The 19,232-nt window shown below is 41.9% G+C and overlaps 1 protein-coding gene across 1 annotated transcript; it reads right to left on the bottom strand.

Annotated features, from left to right (window-relative positions):
• Positions 1 to 4,866: 4,866 nt before the first annotated feature.
• On the bottom strand, positions 4,867 to 17,957 carry clcf1 (cardiotrophin-like cytokine factor 1). Its single transcript, XM_031303497.2, has 3 exons — positions 17,502 to 17,957; positions 7,793 to 7,947; positions 4,867 to 6,551 (listed from the first exon to the last, which is right to left on the bottom strand). The coding sequence occupies exons 1-3, from the start codon at positions 17,518 to 17,520 to the stop codon at positions 5,202 to 5,204; spliced, it is 1,524 nt and encodes a 507-aa protein (XP_031159357.1). The 5' UTR covers positions 17,521 to 17,957; the 3' UTR covers positions 4,867 to 5,201.
• Positions 17,958 to 19,232: the final 1,275 nt, after the last annotated feature.

The following is a 19,232-nucleotide window of genomic DNA, read 5'->3' as shown; positions in this document are numbered from 1 at the left end:
CTGGGTATAAGGAACACTTTATTTGTATGGCCTGTTGACTGATATATTACTTCAGTAGTCCATTTATATTTGTAGGTGTTTTGGAGGAGAACATGAACTGGTGCATATTACTGCATTTTATTTAAACCAGACAACACTCTGGTCATTTCCTAACCCTTGTGATATATACAGATTTTGCAACTTTGTAACTAACATAAATATTTGGTTTTGTGATTCTGTTACATGAGTACTAAGCCACAACAAGATTGAAGTATAAACAGGTGTTTTACCTCTGCATCCAAGCACTCATAATCTACAAGCAAAACTGATGGAAAACTTCTTTTAGCAACTTACTAGGTTTTCTTGTACTGATATCTTCAATGTTCCATAAAATAAAAACAAGTGAGTCTCTCGTATAATTATAGAATACATTTACGTTGTTGCCAAATTCAATTATTTTCTTTTTTTCAGTTCAGTCAAGAAGTAGGGCTATAAATACTGTGATATACTTGTCACATGTAAATGTCGAGGTACAATTTCAGTAAAATGTAATTCCATCAACTCCTTCAACTTGTGCATGTTTCAACATAAATGTGGCCGTCAGACCAGCACACAGAAAAAGAGTCACCCGGTTGAATGGCACCAGCACTCCACGATCCAGGCTCGTCGAAAGGACAACACAGCTCCTGAGATCCCGCTGGAAACAGGCACGGAGGCACAGAGGCCAGCGAACTCACTTTCCAACGCCTGCACACCGGCTAGCAGGATGTCCAGCAGATGTCACAGTCGGTGTTCAATTCCTCAACTTTTTACAAAGCATCATCTTTAGCTTTAGCTAATTGTTAGCCGTGCATACAAAGGAATTATCTTATGATTACATGTTTCTTACAGAAATGCTTGACCTTTGCTAGGCCTACATTTTTATACACAAACCTTTACCTTACCTTTGATATTTTGTCAAAGAGTCTAATATTTTTGTTAACGTACTTGCTCATCTGTTGACTATTCAAGCATTGAAAGTACTTTGACTTCCAGTTACAGTGTCGATAGTAAGTGATCCAGACTTTTACTATTACAATACAACTTTTAGAGAGAATAAATAGGCTAGTCCTTAAGTTGTAACAATCTTACACATGAAAGTCTGTTTACAGGTCTTCTGGAGTACTGCTGTTTAGGTAAAAACAGGTGTATAAAGTCATTTGTGGCCCCAGATGGAGCTGCATGAAGTCTCATAAATTGCCTCAAGTAATGTCCCAAATCTCCGACCTAACTGTTTGCTGCAACCCGGTCTCACGCCAGTTCGTGAAATGGTCACGTTATTTTGATTTATTGATTTGTGTACAGGTCACGATTTTCTTGTTTATTTCGTCACACGCAGGAGACGCAGAAAACAACTGGACGGTTGTGGTTAGGAAGAGAATAACACGGAAAGGAACTGCAACACGCGGGGCGCGTTCCCCGTTCTCCTGTGTTGTTTGACCCATCCACCAGCCCGACCGACCTCCCTGCGCGGATTTGCGCCTTATCAATACTACTCACTACCGTAATCGTTCTGTGATCACAAAATATGTTTCCCATTGAAATACATTACTTTAAAATTCGTGCTCACCACACAAAATAATGGCATTAACGTGTTCAGTACACAAATCAATAGATTCAATAACGTGACCATTTCACGAACTCCCATGAGACTGGGCTGTTCACTAAGAGGAATGTGTGTAATAAAAAGGATGATATCTTTGCTCGTCCTGCATCCATTTAGATTTTCTTTTTAAACTGTCCATTGAAGTCGGACAATGTTATAAGAGTGCAGTGTTAAATCAGTGCAGTCCTCCAAAAAGTTCCTTTTTTTTATAGCCTACATTTTGAGATGCTGCCAGTAGCCTACTATCATTCAACATGATGTATATGTATTTTGTATACTTGACCACAGGGAACACAGAGAAATTTCCCCAAATCTTGGTGTTTTTCTTCAAGACTAAAAGGAGGTAATGTGTGGAGCGAAGGAGCCAGAAAAAAGACCAGAAGAGGTACTCTCCATGAGCAAATAAAAGTTCTTCAACAAGGTGGCCTGCACATGGACTCCACTGTAGGTCGTAAGTCTTATATCACGGCCTGCCAGTCACACAGACAGGCCTGTCTGAGCAGCAGAGCCTTCTTTTGTCAGCAGCTGCCTGATAGACTGAACAAGTCAATAATGTCGATGCCTTGTTACTCACAGTATCAGTTATTACCGAAGGACTCGCCGGCTGAGTCATACAAACGGGGCTCGGCGATCCTGTTGCATATTAGTTACAGCAATTTGTCTCTGCTTCGCTGACAGAGACAGACAGAAAGAGAGAGACAATGCTGAGTGATGGCTGTTAGATAGCTACGCATGACAAGCCTCATTCCAACAAAGTTCTGACACATAGAGATGATTCACACACGTGCTGCACTTGCAAGCCCACGCAAACAATACACACAGATAAACACACACACACTCACACAGACCAAACAAAGCTGCCTTTGTTGACTGATGGTGGCCCCTCAGTCTTTGCTTACTGAATGTAAAAAACACACGTCTTATATGTGTGTATGTGTGTGTGTATACATATGTGTCACGTCTCTGTCAGCGTTAACCCTTTCACCCACTTAGTGAGAGTGTGTGTGATGATGTGTCAGCGTTGACACAGTCAACCTCCCATTTAAGTCACTTCCTGCTCAGCTAATGCTGCTTTTTAAGGTTCATGCGGGCACTTGTTTGTCAGCACATGGTCCACATCTGTGCGTGCATGCGTGCGTTCATGCTTACGTGTGCGTGTGTGTGCGTGTGTGCATGTGTGCGTGTGTGCGTGTGTGCATGTGTGTCAGGGAGGACGTGTGTGGTTGTGTGCAGGTGTGTACCTCGGAGGTGATGGAAAGGAGATTCTCATTGATCCTTTAATATCTGGCCTGGGGGCGTGGAGAGGAAGCCAAAGAGCTGCAGAGCATGTGGGAAAAAAGCGTAGTTAAGAGCAATAAAGCCAAACAAGAAAGGAAGAAAAAAGATAACGAATGAGGAAGCGATTAAAGAGTGGGTATGGAAGACAAGAGGAAAAACGATAAGAGGCAGAGGCGGTGACAGAGACAGGGAGTGCGGCGGCCTTGAAACACAGACACAACAAGAGAGCCGGGCGGTTGGTGGGATTATGAGTAGGTGTGTTTGTACCTGTGCCTGTTTCATGTAAATCCCTTACTGTGACAGGTCAGAGGGATGTTTTCGGGGGAAGAGGAGCTTCGTGAGATAGTGTGATGAGAAAAGAAAGCAAAGTGGGAGGAGGGATGATGCAGTGGGAGGTGGGAAGAGAGAGATGAAAGGAAAAATGAGAGATCGTAAATTTTCACCCGGACAGACAAATAAAAACTCTCTCATACCCCGCCTCTCTCGTTCTATTTTTTGTCATGAATGTGAGCCGGTCTTTGTTTTCCAGAAAACACCCCGACCCCAAACTCCTCTCCCCTTGTGCCAATCACCCGAAACCATCCCTATAAAACTGAAACCATTGCAAACAAAAATCCCATAAGCATTTCTTTTTTGTCTCTCCCCCGATGGGCTCCCAAATGACCAATAACACCACGCTCTGTACAAAAGCTAGTATTTATTCTATTTTGAGTTACAATACAGTATATTCACACTGGATTTAACAATAAATAAACATCTTGTTCAATAAATATTATAGAGATATGATCCATAACCTTTAACCATATCATCCAAGGCACATTGTAAAGACATAACACAAGATTTATTCTGGAAAAGAAATTAAGCCTTCTGTGAGTTGCCAAAGAAAAAAGTATCTGATTTCATGATTTAAAAGGCACAAACAATTCACATCAATGTGTCTAATGTGTTGTGTTTAAAGTAATAGTTTGGCATTTTTGCATTATTTCTGAGAGTTAGAAGAGAAGATAGATTACCGTATACCTTATATCTGTTAAACATAACTGTTAAATGTTAAATATAATCTCTAAACACAAACAGAAATCTAGAAAATGACAATTTGTGGTGATAGAGGGAGTAACATGCCACATCCATCTGCCCACCACAAGTTTAAAATTAACACATGGTTTTATGGTTTTATGTTTCATAGCTCAGAACAGTGAGTTCCTGCAGTCTCCGCTGGTTGCCAAGCAACCTCACCGTGACCACAAGTTTTCACAATGGCAACTTGTTGTTTTATACCTTCGTTTTTGTCTGGATTAAACAAACAATATATTACATGTTAATTAGTGAGCTTAAGAGGTGCTGGTATTTGGATTTGAATACCTTTGCACAGAGCTGTTTCCCCCCCATGTCCAGTCTTTATGCTAAGCTAAGCAAAGCTAACCAGCAGCTGGCTCCAGCTGCATATCAAGTGCACAAAAGTGAGAGCGGTATTGATGTTCTCATCTTACTCTCAGCACAAAAGCAATTAAGTGTTTTTCCCAAAATGTCAAACTATTTGTTTGTACAGACACACAAAACTGTGGGATTTTTAGGGGAATTCATTCTGTTATACAACATTTTAAGATTGTGTTAAATATTTGTTGCTATGTAGTGAAATCATTAAAAAGTGTTGCAAATGGGTGAGCACTGAATCAAAAGTAGCATAGAAATGGTTTGTTAAGGCACAAAATAATGTGTGTGTGTGTGTGTGTGTGTGTGTGTGTGTGTGTGTGTGTGTGTGTGTGTATCTAGACAGTATGTGAAGCACTGTTGTAGAGTTACTGTAACTGACCGGCCGACTTCTGATTACTCAGCAATAACCCTCTGCCCGTTATTGCCACTGCTCATCCCTTGACTCACGCCTCCTCCCGTCTTCCTCTCCTCTTCATCCCTCTGGTTATTTCCTCATCTCCCTTTGTCTTTTACCCATTCAGAAATGTGTGTGTCTAACCACCTACAGTGGTATTTCTGTTGAACTATGAGTCGTGAAGTCCGGTAACCAGTCTCAGTGTGTCTCGCTCAATGAGCTGCTGTGTGCATCAGGCGGGTGACAGTGCTGGTAATGTGTTGGCTTTGTGTGTGTTATATTCCATTAGCTCTTCTGGTGACCTGCCAAATAGTCCTTCATTCACTTATTCCAGTACGGTATGAATGAATGTGTTAAGCATGAGTGTGGGTTTGTGCTTTTGTCTGTTCAAGCTCTTAATTTGTTTCCACTTCCAGTTATTGTGTGCAAATAATAGATTTCTGATATACTGCACTTGTGTGTCTCAATGTCTCAGCCTCTGAGTCTTTTCTTGAGGCGGTTAAAGTCCTTCGCCGACCGCCACAGCCAACTCTGCAGCTCTCTCAATATCCAAAACCCCTCCACCTTTTTGGCAAAGTCGTTCATCGTCGGCCGCACTGACAAAAGCGAAGAAGAGGCAGAGGAGGTGGAGGAAAGGAGCGGAGTCAGGGGAGGCGAAAGGAGGGAGGTGCCCCTTTGTAAAGACAGAGGGACGGGCTGGGAGAGGAGGGTGTGCTCCTCGCCTGCTCCGAACTGGTAGAGCAGGGAGAGGGTTGACAGAGGAGCTTGGAGTGTAGGGGAGAGGAGGGAGCGAGGAGGCCGACGCTGAAGATGGAAAGTGGAGGAAGAGGAGGTAGCTTCCATTTCTGTTTGCTTCTCCCCCTCCAACATTAACCCTCTGCTTCTCTCTACAATAAATCCATCTTCTTTTCTGAGTGCGTTTATGTGATGTGAGTTCTTGTTGTAGCTGTATTGATTGTTGTTGTTGTTGGTTTGGATGGTCGGTTGTTGAAGGGAGCTGGAGCCTCTTGTGCCCGGGTATGAAACTTCTACCCTGGGTTCAGGCTGCCTCTCCTTCTCCTCAACAACCTCATTGATACTCAATAACCTTCTCCTTCCCCATCTCTCCGCCCCTCCCTCATGCTCCAGCTCCTCCTCTTCTTCCTCCGCTACTCTCTCTTCTTCGCTGGCAGTCCATTTCCCACTCTCCAGCTCTTCCCTCCTCCCTCGCCTTCCTCTTTCTCTTCTTCCCTTCTCCATCGATCCGCCACTCCTTTCTCCAGCTGCGGTCGCCTCCACTCTCCTTCCTTCTTTCCCTCTCCTTTTTTCCACCAGGTCTACGGTGACGCCGTCCTCCCTCTCTCCTCTGACCACCCTTGTCCTGCTTCTTCTTTGGTTGTTACGCTGACCGGACTCTGTCCTCGTCCCAGCTCTGGACCTGTAAAGGCTCTGGCTCATCAGTGGAACAGGTCGGTCGCCCCCTACCCCCCTCTGAGGGTACTGCAGCTCTCCAGCATTACTTTCCATGTTTGCAGATGGTGGAGGAAGTGCGTAACCAAGGGTGGTCATCAGTGCGGATATGGAGCCCAGCAGCCCATCCAGGCCTGTGCAAAAGTGCAGTAGGGATGTCTTGAGGGCGGGGCAGAGGGTGGAGCGGGCCAACTCCCTGACGGCTGCCAGCAGGACAGAGTAGGCCTTCTGGTTCTGGGCGAGCCGAGCTTGGTTCTCCAGGCCGTGCCACAGCTCCAGGCGGGTGGCGGCGCTGGGCAGGGACAGAGCGGTACTGTTGGGTCGAGGAGGGGAGAAGTCTTTCTCATTGAATGGGGGGCCTAGGTAGGTCAGCTGGAGGAGATATACAAAAATCAGAAGAAAGGATGAAAAGGTTTAATGGATAACTCTGGATTCATAGTTTGGACCATCATTCATCATAACACTTTATACAGCTTCATTGCTACAGTGAAGTCAGCCAAGCCAAGAAACATAAGATCAGACAGGTTGTAAAAAAGCCAACAGTTTAGCCAGTTTATAAACCTCTTTATTTGGAGATTAAACTGAAAGTGAGTGCTCCTGTCATGTCTGTAATAATCCCTCAATATACAACTGTGTGTGCACATCTAAGTCAAGTACAGTTGGTCAAAGTTGAACCAGGAAGTCAACTTCTAAATTGTTTCTGTTTTCTCTTCTGAATTAGTTTGGCTAAATCCAGTATAACTCTTTTTCAATTGTTTTTGGTCTCTGCCAACGCAGGGAAATATCTGGCTATTTAGCTGCTAAATGCTCCACTATAGCCTAGTTTCCACCAAACAGTCTGGTTCAGTTTAGTACATATCAGAACGGTTATTTTTGCGTTTCCATTGTCAAAAGTTGTATTTTATGGGCATTTTAGGCCTTTATTTATAGGACAGCTGAAGACATGAAAGGGGTGAGAGAGAGGGGGAATGACATGCAGCAAAGGGCCGCAGGGTGGGGTCGAACCCGAGACCGCTGCATCAAGGAGTAAACCTCTGTATATGGGCGCCTGCTCCACCAGGTGAGCTACCCAGGTGCCCATTCCTGTTTTTTTCATCTCTGTTGAGGTACTTAGCACACTGATCCAGTACTTAAAGGTGGAGCTAGAAACACTGCAACCTGTGATTGGTGTAGACGTCCCTCTGCATCATTGGTGAAGAGGAAATACAGTGAGAGATGGATGGAGCAGTGAGGAATAAAAAGCTGGTAGAATACAGTGTTTTTTTATTGCTATTTCACTGAAAAGAACTGCCTGCTGTGGCCAAAAACGACGCTTTGAGAGCAGTGAAAGTGAACCAAAACAATAAACTTGCAGCCGACAGCTAAACGATGAGCTGAGACTCGTTATTAAGCTCTGTAAAGCTGAGAGGAGCTGCTGATTCAGGTGACAGTTCTCTATAGAGTAACCATGTGTAACCTTTCAAATGGTTTTCACGTTGCCATTGATACATTATCATTATAAAAAGTATTGTTTTTAACGATTTAATGGTACACTTTGTTTCAGTGTTTCTAATTGTGATTAAATAAAAAAGAGATAAAAATTAAACAGAATGGTATCACAAAAAAGGACTCACATATATGTCTTTGATTTCCTTGAGCTGATACTCCAGGTATTTGGTCAGCTCGTACGTGCTTTCTATCGAACTCCTCTCACTTGCCAGGTTGTGTGAAGGATCCAGGGCTGTTGCCATGGCAGCAGCCAATAGCAAGACGAGCTGATGTTGATTGACTGTAGAGAAATTTAAAAGTAATTAAAAGATGTTTCTGTAAGGGCACTCACATCATGCGTGTCCAAGTGATAAATAGCACACACCACAGAGGTATTTGTAATCATAACAATGAGGTGAAATTTATCTCGGCCATTATTTTCTCAGACATGTTGTGATTATTTAACTTGGATGCTTGGTTTTTAATGAATTTGATGATTTGAGAGCTTAACAGACAAAAATCACCTCCAGCCACAGTTTCCAGTCGCTGCACTATCACACTGTTTATAAGATTTTTTACAATATTCTGGTTTATTTCTTTGTCTCTATGGCGATGGCCTCGTCTGTTTACATATTGCCAGGTCAACTGACACTGCCAATAAAGCTTTTCCAGTTTCCAATCTAATTTTAGAGGTTTCTGGCTGTCGGAGGTTTACTCTGGCTTCAAATAAAACCTTGCTTAATAGCTTCAGACAGTCAGACAAATTACACCTATGTTCAATGCACCAGCCTGTCAGGCAAACAGCCGCTTTAACACACACGCACGCACACACACACACACACACACACACACACACACACACACACACACACACACACACACACACGCGTTCATTCCTGACCGAAATCCCCAAAACAAAGACATGTGGCTTTCTTTACAATCACAAACATTAATGTGTTTGTATCAGTTGTATGTTTGCTGTGGACTTCTTGTTTAGGTATCAGAGTGTTTGTGTAGGTGTTTTATGTTACTCTGAGTGTTGGTGAGAATGTTTGTCGTAATCGTATATGTGGATGAAATTCACATCGCTGTGAGTGTATACAATGTGTTTGTGTGTGTGTGTGTGTGTGTGTGTGTGTGTGTGTGTGTGTGTGTGTGTGTGTGTGACAAAGGGGGTTGTAACACTGGAAACCTTTTAGTGCCCCTGTCTCTGGTTTCAAACAGAGAAAATTGGAGCTGAAAGGTGGTTTTCAACATTTAGGAACTTCATGTACGTCTGCTTCTTTTCGTCCCAGGCTTGCTGTCTCCGCACGCTGCCACTTTTCACACTCTCTCCCTATACTTTCTAACTCTCTATCGACACCTCTTAAGCCCTTCGCTCAAGTGTTACACACATTTCTTTCGTCGTCTCTGCTCTCCGACATCCTTTTCCATCCTCTCTGCGCTCTCTCTCATCCTCCTGACATCCAGACACTAGGCAGTGATTCATGCTTGTAATTATGGGCAAAACATGCTGCTGTTCAACAGGGGTGAAATATGTATTGCACAATGTATGTCAGTCAACTTTCTCTCTGTCTTTGACTCACCTCGGGCCTCCTGTTGCTTCACCAATTTATCCTGTTTCTCCTCTTAACCTTGTCACACTGCTCTCAAACTTTGCTTTCTTTCCCAACATACCTTTCTCCTCTCCCTCTCGACGCTCTTATCTCTTTTCTGCCTCAGGTCAAAATAAAAGCAGCCAATTAACCCTGATTAGCTCTGCTTCTCTCCCTTTATTACCATTTTTTCTTTCATCTATCAATCAGGACGGGCCCCACAGGAGGAAGAAGTGAATGGCTTGAAACACTTGAAAAACCTTTACCCTCAACACGTTTTTAGTGGTTCTAAGAAAACAAGTTCTGACCTAAAACAGTCAACACCTTTTTCCTCTGACTCAACTGCTTACATTTGAGGTATCGGTATGCACTCCCAAACAAGGGTTGGGTAGAAACTTGATGATGTTATGCGCTATATACTACTCAATAGACAAAAATCTGTAGTCTGATGTGTTAAAACAAGAATGTGTTATACTTACAGTTAGCATTATAAAATGTGTCATAGAAGAAAAGATATGGTTGAGAAATGAAGAGAAATTTATTCTAATATTTTGGTTTTTTGTCTTCTGTGCCTTTAACCAAACATGTGAAGTAAACCAAATCATCAGAATGCATTGACAAGTACCGTTTATCCCCTTGATTATGTTACAATTTGCAATGATGACATGGCAACGAGTAACTGTGATTACATATATTTTTTTAACCTAACAAGCTCAAGCTCCATGAAAAAAGTTGTACTCATCAATTGACTTGAGTTTTAGTGACAGATTGAACGACAGATTAGGCAACTGGCAGTTTGCAATTAAAACAGGATTAGAAATGCTTGTCAAAAACCTGCTTGATTTGAAAGGGTAAAAAACTGCCTCCTTCATAGCTGGTAACTCTCCCACTACCTGTTGACCCTGAGTTGTCGGCTACATCAAAGCTTCCTCCCAGACTATTTTTCTGAAACACTGTGTTTGCGCCCAGGCAACTCCCACATGCTCCCACGCACACACACACACACACACACACACACACACACACGCATTGAAATCAGTCAACTAGGACAACCCCCGTCAGCCAAGCCTTCTCCAATCTCCTGAAGCGCAAAAGCCTCATCACCTGTCAGAAGCAATAAGCATCTTTCAGCAACGCCTGAGCATTTGGAGCTCATCAAGCACCAGTCTCCTCCCACCGCACATCCTACATTAGCATCAAAATACCTCAAAATCAACACAACATCGCTGAGTAAACAGTCCTGAAGGAAAAGGACACACATTGTGCAAAAAGGGGAAAAAATGAACAGGTACAGAAAAAAAGGTGCCTGGGACGGAGAAAGAAAAGTCTCCTTGGCAAAAATTAACCAAAACTGTTCCAAACGGTTTCCTTTTGTCTGTAGCCACATGCTCGGAGATGATTGCCAGACATGAAAGCCTCTTGTTGTTTTGATTGAGAGCTGACATGTCTAAAAGCATCCTCTGCTGTGGCTAAAAACAGGCGCTCTTTTGTACGAGTAAACTGAGATAGTTCAACCCAAGAGCCATGTTGTTGTTTAATAATATTACATTGAGCAACTACACTATAGTCGGCATATAGCCCGACTTCAAGGGGAGCCCTGCAGGCTTGAGGCTGTGTACCTGGCAATGGAAGCACACTCCGCAGGGCAGGGTTGAAACCAGAACATTTTGTGTTGGAGGATTGCATTACAGCAACACAGGGGTTCCCTACAACAGCCGACCATGAACTGCCTCTCTGCACTTAGGTGTGTGTGAATCTCTACATGTTTTGGCACACATACCTATAAGGGTTACACATATGCACACACAGGGGGGCTCCATTATTCACAACAGATCATATTTTTTATCTACGGTTTATTCGCTGTTGTCAAGTCAGATCTGGCACTCTGTTGTCTGGCTGCCATCTGCAGTACAGAGCTCAACATAATGTTCGGGCGCCAGAGCTTTTGAGCTTCTAATAGGTCAAAAACAAACATCAGCACAGGGTCATGGTTCAGAGTTGAATTTTGGTGCGCAAGGTTGTGTTCGGGGGCAAAAAGAGCCTCGTAACACACTTGACATTTACACTCCAGACAGTGTTTTGGTAAACCAGTGACCCAGTGTTTGTGGGTGTTGTACCGCTTCCATCCGAGAGGACTAGTATTTCATCTTTCCCAACATGCATCACCATTTGAGGTTTTAAGCAAGCACTTAAACAGAATTTGGTATTGTGGGAAAACCATGTGCAAGTTAATCTCTCCAGTCTGGTCCAGGAAAAAGTAGCTCCAAAGCCAGAAGAGGTTGCAATTCATTGTTCTAACCACTTGAAAGAGGTCTTAAACAGCAAGGAAACATCAGTATGTAGATGTTAGAATCCAGTCCAAATTAGATGTTTATTTATTATGTATTTTTCCAGTGCAACATTGATTAGGACGACTACAGTATATTGTGATGCCATACTTTTGGTGAGCATACATTGTGAGACTTTGACAAAATGTAACATTAATCAAGCCATGCAGCCTGATTTTGGAACAAAATGTTGAAACATCATCTGTGGTGTGTTTTCCAGAGCCAAAACAACATGCTACAGGCTACATCCTCCCACTCCACACACTTCAGTGTTGTCTAGTCACTGTGCAGAACTCCTCTGCTATGTCAGAGGACAATGCAACGTTAGGCGCAAAAGTTTCATGCTATATGCATGTTATATGTCATGTTGTGAGTTATTTGAAAGAAAGATTGAAATTCAATCTGAGAATCTGCAGACAGAAATCTGGAAGTTTATTGTGTTTTTTTTCTATCCACAAAATTTGATTACGATCTGATAATTTGATCTGGGCTGCAATTCTGAACACAACTGTCTCAGTTGAGTTCATAACATTAGTTAATTTTCCAAATTGCTACATGTATATAAGAAGAAAAGGTTACAGTGATAAAAAAACAACACATAAGTAGCTAATTTAGGCAAATTAAATGATATGACTACAGGGCTATCAGTAGGTTTTACTGCCCTTCCCATTCTGCTGACATTGTGTGAATGCACCATAAACTCAAGGTTCACTTATTAGCTTTTTCCAGAGTTTTTAATTGTCTCACAGAGACCGAATTTGTTCAGGCGTCACCACCAACCAAAGTTCTGCACTGACACCTGACGAGACCTGAGAAATTTCCATTCAATGAAGAAGACTCCAAAAAAACTAGCAAGTGAACATGTACTTTATTTTATTTGATCACAGATTTATGTTCCCAAGATCAAGAATGATTCTCTCACAGTCTTTAAACAAAAGAAGAAGGAGACATACTTTCTTAATCCCCAAGGTTCAGTTTGTTCTCATATAGACATTACACACACAGGCCCAAAATACACACACATGCAAACAGGACCTACACACATGAATTAAATAGAGAGATGCCAGAGCGAGGGCGCTGCCCTTGGTCGGGAACCTGAGCAGTTGGGGGTTCAGTGTCTTGCTTAAGGGCCCCTCAGCAGTGCCCAGGAGATAAACTGGCACCTCTCCAGCTACCAAGTCTACACTACATACTTAGTCCCTACGGGGCGTTGAACTGGCAACTTTCCAGTTCCCAAGCCAAGTCCCAACACACTGAGCTACTGCCCCCAACTAAGTTCATCATTCAATAGCACTAAAATCCACATACTGTTTATGCTGAGACGTTACCTTTTGTTATCTGTTACCAATTTTTAAACCTCACAAGTGTGAGGTTTATTTTTTTCCAAGAACATGCACCCGTCCTGTGACTTGTCTTGCATATTTATTGTCACGTAGCTTACTTGTCAGAGATGGAGCTGGAGGCTCATTGTGGCTTTGTTGACAGAAAAGACCCATCGGAGCCAAACTCTGAGGAGCTGTTTGTCTCTTGCATAGTTTTTTAATTATTGCGTGGCATTGTACCTGGTGGCAATTCTGCATTCTGTCATAACACTCAACCTAAACATAAACACACCTGTGCAGGATGCCAGGGGCAAAAACCATGCACACATTAACAGGCTGATGTGAGGGATAGAGCCACAGTGGAAGTGGACAGAGACGCGCGCTGGGTGAGTGGGGGTGAAGGGGGGTTTGACAGTCTGGGGTCAGGGTCGGTGTTGTGTGTCTGTGTACAGTTAAAGGCCAAATTTATGTGCAGTCTGTACTTGATCAAATGTGCATTCCTTTACTAACTCAACACACACAAACATGCACACACATGCACACACACGTGCATCCAGATTGTGCAGTGGAGATCTATGTACGCAGTCGTTATCCTGAATAAATACATGTAAAAAATAAACACGCACACTTTTCCCATCTCTTGTCCCATGAGATTCCTTCCTCTGGAGTTTGTTCATACTGAATTTTAAATTGATCCTCTTGGCACCGGACACACACTGGGGTTGCCAAACTACATAAATTACCCAAAAATAAAGGAAACAAAGGAAAACGATTTTAAAAATCCAATAGAAATTGAGTTTTATGCTCAGAAACTCTGTGAAACTATTTCTCCCTAGTCATAAACTCAGCGTCTTCTGTTAAGTTCCCCTTTTTACCCTGATGTCTGTCTCCCTCTTCACCTTATAAGCCAATCCATCCATGCCTTTTTTCTTCTTCTTTTTTTTCTTTTTTAAATCTGTGGATTCCAGTCGCTCCAAGCTTTATCGCCATGTTTGGTTTCAATTTCGTTGTCGCTTCATCTGTCCCCCTCTCTCCCTAAATCTTCCTGAAACATCAAACTTCCATTTTAAAGTCTCCTTCCTTTCTCTCCCTAATTACCGTTGCCCTCTCTTCCTTTCACTAATTGGCTCCACTCATTCCCCCATCTCCATCTTTCACTACCTCCTTCCCCATTTTCAGACCTTCAGTTTTTAATTTACCTCTTAAACCCCTCCTCCCCCCTCACCCCGGCTACTCCCCATCTCCACCTCAGGGTTTTCTCTTAAATAATACCGCAAAATAGAATCACACAAGAACACACTAATGAATTTCAAAGTCACTGCTCTGTCCCTACTATTAGAAGAAAGTAGGAGAGCAGCAGTGGAACGTAGCAGAGATACAGCTCTGACAGTTCTGAGATAGAAGAAGTATAGAGCTGAAACGATAAGTCAATTAATAGTCAGTCGGCAGATATGAATCAGCAACTATTCTGATAATGGATTCATTAACACCTGTTTTAAGCAAAAACAATACAAATTCTCTAGTTCCAGGTTCTCAAATGAGAGGATTTGCTGCTTTCTCTTATTTGCGAATGTATTTGGGTTCTGGACTTTGTGTCGATCGAACAAGTGATTCGTAGATGTCAACTTGGGCTTTAGGAAATTGTGTCACTATTTTCTGACATTCTAGATCAAAGAACTGATCGATCAATTGACAAATTTGCTATTAAAAATATTTACGTTATTTACAGCCCTATTGTAAGTTTCTTTTAAATATGTAATCTATTTGTTACATGTTTTATTTCATATGTATCCCCTGTTTTACTGGTCCTTTTATTAAGGTGTTTTACTTGTGGTATTTTTATTACAATAATTAATTGATTGTATCAATATATTGTCTTTAATTTAGTGGCTAGGTGGGCTCAGTTGCTCCAGAGCTAATGTCTTGTGTTACTATTGTTGTTTGTCTAATCTCTGATGTAAGCTGTTGACTTGTGTATCTTTTGTTATTTGTTCCAAACAGTTTCCCCTCTGAAGATAAAAGGTATCGGTTAATCAATCTATTTGAGTTTTTGCTTTGTACTTCAAATACATTTCCGAGGTAAGTATTTTAATTTTAACTTTACTACATTTATTTGAAAACTGTAGTTAATTACTTTGCAGATTTTACTGTATTATCTAAAAAAAATCTCTCGCATTTTTTGAATGAATGATGCATTGTTATACTGACATTTAAACTATCCAACTTAAAACAGCTCCACCCTGACCTGCTACAACATTAAAATGTGTAACATGTTGAAAATAAAAATAATAATAATAAAATATAATAATAAAAATAATCCAACACATTAATTCAACGTTGACAGGGGCTATTCTTCCTACATAATAAGTTACTTTAATGCTTTAATGTTTTTGAACATATTTCGCTGATGATACAATATAAGTCATTTTCAACGAGTCATTTTTAACAGTAGTATCTGAGAGTATTTTTATATTGTAAGGCTCTGATTCTGGAGAGTGAGGAAATATATTTTGGGGTCTTGAAGGATAGAGACAGAGGGGAGAAGGAGGAGGAAGAGAGGATTTGAAAGGAAGGAGGGAGAGGAAAAGGAGTTGGTGGAGGGGAGAGAGAGAGAGAGAGAGAGAGAGAGAGAGAGAGAGAGAGAGAGAGAGGGAGATTTTCTGAAGCGAGGGGCCATGTTAATTTGGGAAAAATGTAAACAGCATGTGTAACTGTTCAAAGCGTGACCGACTCATTTTATATCATTCCCCCCTACTCTCTCCTCTGTCTTTCCCTCTGGGTGCTGCTAACTTCTGTCAATCGGGAATCTGCACTGCATTAACCCCTCTACCGCCAGTTTGTCTCTCCTTCTCCCCTCCTCCCTCTCTCTCTATTTACTTTTATCTGTCTCTACCTCTCTTTACTCTCTTTCACCCCCCCAACACACACACAACCTGCCCCCACCTCCACAAATCCTCCTGACATCCATAGCGTGAAGAATTGAGGATGGCGCTGAGCGAATCAAAAGATGTGAAAGGGTCACTTTTTCCTCTCTTTCCACATCCCATGCTCTCTCTCTTTTCACTCTTCCTTTGTTTCCTCTTATTGGAGGGTGTGTTTGAGCTTTCTGGCCCAACACACACTAACGCTTTTATCTGAAACACACCGACACTAATTCAACCCTCCCAGCAATAACAGGCCTTGTCTATGTGTGTCTGCATCTGTGTGTGTGTGTGTGTGTGTGTGTGTGTGTGCGTGCGTGCGTGCGTGCGTGCGTGCGTGCGTGCGTGCGTGCGTGCGTGCGTGTGTGTGTGTGTGTGTGTGTGTCAAAGGTGGCATGTTCTTCAACAGCTGAGCTTTCTGTATATTTATTTGCTCTGAATTTCAGAGGGAGCAGCAGATTGTTCTTCCCATCTAGGTGGTCACATCACGTGAACCAGCCGGCCATCAGAAAAGTTGGCCTCATGATATGACCACCTAGATGGGATGAGGAGAGCAGGGAAGGGGGGAGGGAGGAAGGGAGGGAGACAATGGAAGAGAGGAACTTGGTGATTTTTGTTCAGTGCATCATTTCATCACACAGCCATCCTTCTGTACTGTCTCTCCCTCTTTCTTTCACCTCCTTTTCCTTCCTTTCATAGACACGGAGCAGCAGCCGCACCAGCTGTCCCACAGGGAAAAGTGTGTGTGTGTGTGTGTGTGTGTGTGTGTGTGTGTGTGTGTGTGTGTGTGTGTGTGTGTGTGTGTATAAGAGAGAGAGGGGGGGTTCTTATTCACAGTAAAAAATGACAGGGGTTGAGGGGTCAGAGGCAGCTAAAGCCCCTGTCTAGTTAGCTGTCACTGATATGAGAAAGTACATGATTCACGTTAGTCAGGGTGTGAGAAAACTCACACACACACACACACACACACACACACACACACACACACACACTGTCTAAGCTAAATTGGGCTTTACTCCCTCTCTCTTTGTGGTCTGTTAATCTCACATTCCTCTCACACAGCCTTCACATTTCTTTGACAATACATAAAAAAAATCTCTAAAATGAATAAAAGTCTGTGTTGAACAAGTCTCTTCGATAGGCTATGTATTTTTTTCTGTGTCTAATTATTTCTTTGGTAACCTTTGAGGTTTGCTGATGAGCCACCAAACTCATTTGTTTTTCATCATGAATCTTCTAATGTAAAGAAATGATTTACAACCACATTTCAAATAAACTGTTAAAAAACATTTATAAATAAAATATTTTTTTTAAAGTTTAAAATGTCTTTCCAGAGTTACAAAGACAATTCAATAGAATATAAGAGCATGTTTAACTAGGCTAGATTATTTAGTTTTAGCTGCAAATGTATGTGCAATTAAATCATAAGATAGGATATTTAGAAAGTGTGAAAAAATAGAAAGCACATGGCTTAATATTCTGAACCCACATGTTACACCATATACAACAGTAATTAGATTTGCAAGAAAATAAATCTCAATATCGACGAACGACAAGAAACCTTCCACGGAATAATAATAGCCTATTAGCCTATTGCATGACATATGATGATGATAGAAAAGTAGCCCATAAGTGCTTGTCTGTAGTTTTTAGGCCTAAACTTCCATTAAAAGTATTACAATTGACTTACCTCCGCAAAACCTTTTCATTTTCTCCAAATCGTTTTATTCCGTTCAGTTCGCTCTCACAAGTTCATCCACCGGTGAATTTTAGAGCTGAAATAAACCGATAATAATGTCTTCTCTCCTCTTGTAGATTAGTTCGCCCTTCCTCACACAACTCTAAAGAAGATGAAGGAAAAATGCACGTGATGGTAATCCTATAAATGGGTATATTGATTATATTAAAGGGTGACGTTTAAATATTGACGCTCCGCTGACTTGGTGTGTGTGGTCTGTGTGACAGACTGAATGACGGCGGAGCCTTTTTGTAGCCTACCTCCTCCTGCTCTTTTTCTACCCCTTTCTCCTCTTCCTCCCCTCCTTTCCATCCATGTCTCTCCTTCTTTCGTTATCCTCCTCCTCGGTGCCGGTGATTCACCGGGTTGACGCATCGCAGCTCAATTTGACAGAGCCGCTGAACCACGGGACTTGTCACAACTCATTACTGTCTCTCTGCGCTCGTCATCTTCATGAACGCAATCTGACTGCGGCCGTTTGATCTTTAATCTGCTCCCCTTTAACAAGGTGCGAGTCCGGCTGGCTCAGATCACTGCGGGTCAGGAGGACCGGCAAACGTGCGACCCGCAAATCATCCAGGAAGTAGCCTATTCACTCTTAACTTTAATCTCTCATCTGGTGTTTGCTTGCCTTTCTTTTGATATGCTACAATATTCATTGTTTTCAATTCTCCATCAATAGCCTACTTTATTAGGCAGGCATGGGCCTTTGTCTGGGCCTAAATAAAAAATAAAAATAATTAACAATTGAGTGCAATTCATTTTTTCCTCGCCTTTACGCGAAATAAGGCCCAAATGAGCCTACTTTTTAAATAATTAATAGACATATGGATTAAAACTTTTAAATATCATGGAATATCTACAAGTCCTCAACAATAGCACGGTTCTAAAAGCGAGGTAAGATTTCATTGAGCAGCCAATAATGTGAATAGTTGTCGACAGGAATATTATAAGAACACTAGGGCCTATAAATGTACAGGCCTCCCATAAACTGCGATACAGTTACGACACAAGTTATCAATGGAGCATAATACACTGAGTCCCTATAAGGAAACATTCTGTTTTTTCTGTCTGTTTCTTAGAAAGGGAGCGGATGAAGTCTTTTCCTTTTCACTGCATTTCTTTCTTCTCCCTTCATTTCTAGTTTTTTTTTTTTATTGACGCTGTATAGCCTATTCTTTTCAATTCCGTCCAACGTGTTTTGTCTGATTTACTTTAAAGTTTTGGGGAGTATACACCATTATACTTTATCATAAGGGCCTTAAATGGAATGAGGCTCTGTTCTGAAGAGTGTCCATTTGTTAATTTCTTTGTTTTGTGCTTTTGCTAAATGTCATATTTTCTTATATTGATTTGTTTAATCCAATTAGCCTATAGCAAATCCAGGGCCTAGTATAAAAACTACACACTGCACAGAGAGTGATAGTAACAGAGGGTTAGGTGGGCAATTTTTGTCCAAAGGCTCGTAGCAGGTTAATCTGGCAATGAGTTTTATTTGATCCAGGGCCTTCCCAGACACATTAAGTCTGATCAGTATCATGCAGTTTCAACATCTAAATAACTATTTGGAGTGCTGTGCTGTAGGCTACTCTGTGTTCAGTAGCCTACTGTTCTATGTTACAATTTGACATTAGAATAAAATAGAATAGAATATAGGCCTATTTCATTAGATGTGTTGCGTGC

This window comes from Sander lucioperca, chromosome 1 (assembly GCF_008315115.2).
Source record: "Sander lucioperca isolate FBNREF2018 chromosome 1, SLUC_FBN_1.2, whole genome shotgun sequence".
Lineage (NCBI taxonomy): Eukaryota > Metazoa > Chordata > Actinopteri > Perciformes > Percidae > Sander > Sander lucioperca.
This window is presented reverse-complemented; position numbering and strand designations above follow the sequence as displayed.